Source organism: Theropithecus gelada, chromosome 19 (assembly GCF_003255815.1).
Source record: "Theropithecus gelada isolate Dixy chromosome 19, Tgel_1.0, whole genome shotgun sequence".
Classification (NCBI taxonomy): domain Eukaryota; kingdom Metazoa; phylum Chordata; class Mammalia; order Primates; family Cercopithecidae; genus Theropithecus; species Theropithecus gelada.
The window spans coordinates 58,086,934-58,088,912 of NC_037687.1; the positions used below are offsets into that span (position 1 = coordinate 58,086,934).

The following is a 1,979-nucleotide window of genomic DNA, read 5'->3' on the forward strand; positions in this document are numbered from 1 at the left end:
CCAAGAATGGAGACGACACCTCTGACCTCTAACTTTACCTGCTGAAAATCAGGTTCTTTATAATGTACATGTCTCATACTTTCTATCCTTATTCCCCACCTCCCAGAATTTCAGGAAAATAAAGCTAGAAAACTTTCACTTTTATTCTACTCCATATTATACTAAAATTTTTATCTTAGCATCTATTTTGGCCCATCTGTTCTTACCTGAACTGTTTCTTAGGGTCTCAAGAGTGTAGAGAATGCACGATGTTAAAAATGACTGAGTTATTGTGGGTAAGCCTTATTTCTCTACAGAAGTTTTGACCCTCAGTTGAGCTAACCACAGTCTTATTCTGTTTCCCCTTAATCCATAGGCAGATGCTGAGAACAAAATATCTCATGATATGAATATTGGCCTAAGTATAGCCAATAGCTCAGGGTTTCAAGTGTCTGAGTTCATTCTGATGGAGTTCCCAGGCATTCATGAGTGGCAGCACTGGCTCTCTCTTCCCCTGGCTCTGTTCTACTTCTTAGCTCTTGGTGCCAATCTCCTCATCATAATCACCATTCAACATGAGACCATGCTACATGAACCCACATACCATTTGCTGGGCATACTGGCAGTGGTAGACATTGGCCTGGCCACCACCATCATGCCCAAGATCCTGGCCATCTTCTGATTTGATGCCAAGGCCATCAGCCTCCATGAGTGTTTTGCTCAGATCTATGCCATCCACTCTTTCATGTGCATGGAGTCAGGCATCTTCCTTTGCATGGCAGTGGATAGATATATGACCAGTTGTTATCCCCTTCAGTACACTTCCATAGTTACTGAAGCTTTTGTCGTCAAAGCCACACTGTCAGTAGTGCTCAGGAATGGCCTGTTGACCATCCCAGTGCCGGTATTGGCTGCCCAGCGATACTACTGCTCCAGGAATGAGATTGATCACTGCCTGTGCTCTAACTTGGGGGTCACAAGTCTGGCCTGTGATGACACCACCATCAACAGGTTTTACCAGCTGGCCTTGGTCTGGGTTGTGGTTGGGAGTGACATGGGTCTGGTCTTCGCTTCCTATTCTTTGATTATTCGCTCAGTGCTGAAGCTGAACTCTGCTAAAGCAACATCTAAGGCCCTGAATACCTGCAGCTCCCACCTTATCCTCATTCTCTTTTTCTACACAGCTATTATTGTAGTATCTGTCACTCACCTAGAAGGAAGAAGGGTTCCCTTCATCCCTGTTCTCCTCAATGTGCTGCATATTGTCATTCCCCCAGCCCTCAACCCCATGGTATATGCCCTTAGGACCCAGGAGCTGAGAGTGGGCTTACAGAAGCTGCTTGGTTTGGGCAAGCATGTGTCCAGGAAGTGAGCTAACTTTAAATAGCAGAATATTATATGCAATGCTGAAGAAAGAGCACAGTCTTTGGAGTCCAACACACCTTGTTTAAAATTCCATCTCTCCCAATTGCTAGGAATATCGATTCATCTTAATTAATCTATTTTGTATAGAACATAGCATGTTCAAGGCATTGCTCTAATCATTTCACATGTATTAACTTTTTTAATCCTGTAACAACTCTATGATGCAAGCACAATTGCTATTTATACACTTTGTGGATAGGGAAACTGAGTTGGGAAACTTGCCCAAGGTCACAGAGGAAGGAAGTTGCAGAGTAAGATTTCAACTGAAGCAATCAGCCTTCAGTGTTCCGTCTCTTAACTCTTTCTTTCTATTTAACCTCACTACTAATTTTTTAAATGCAAATTAAGATAAACAAGGTGAAATTACATATTACTTCTCTTTAATAAAACAAAATTCTGTTTTAAAGTTGGCCACAGTTTTTCTCTCTAATGGTAAAGAGAGTATATTTTAAATCCTCCAGAAGGACTCATTCTAGTGGAACTACTTATATAGATGTAAATCAAGAATTTGACAGGAATTATTTTGTGACTTCACAAACTCTTTACCAACTCTTGAGTTAATTTGCATTAGAGCT

At 41.5% G+C, this 1,979-nt stretch overlaps 1 protein-coding gene across 1 annotated transcript; it reads left to right on the forward strand.

Annotated features, from left to right (window-relative positions):
- The first annotated feature begins 385 nt into the window (after positions 1-385).
- LOC112611994 (olfactory receptor 688-like) lies at positions 386-1,351 on the forward strand. Its single transcript, XM_025365940.1, is given in 1 exon segment — positions 386-1,351. A coding segment is annotated over 1 exon segment (966 nt).
- The last annotated feature ends 628 nt before the right edge of the window (positions 1,352-1,979 follow it).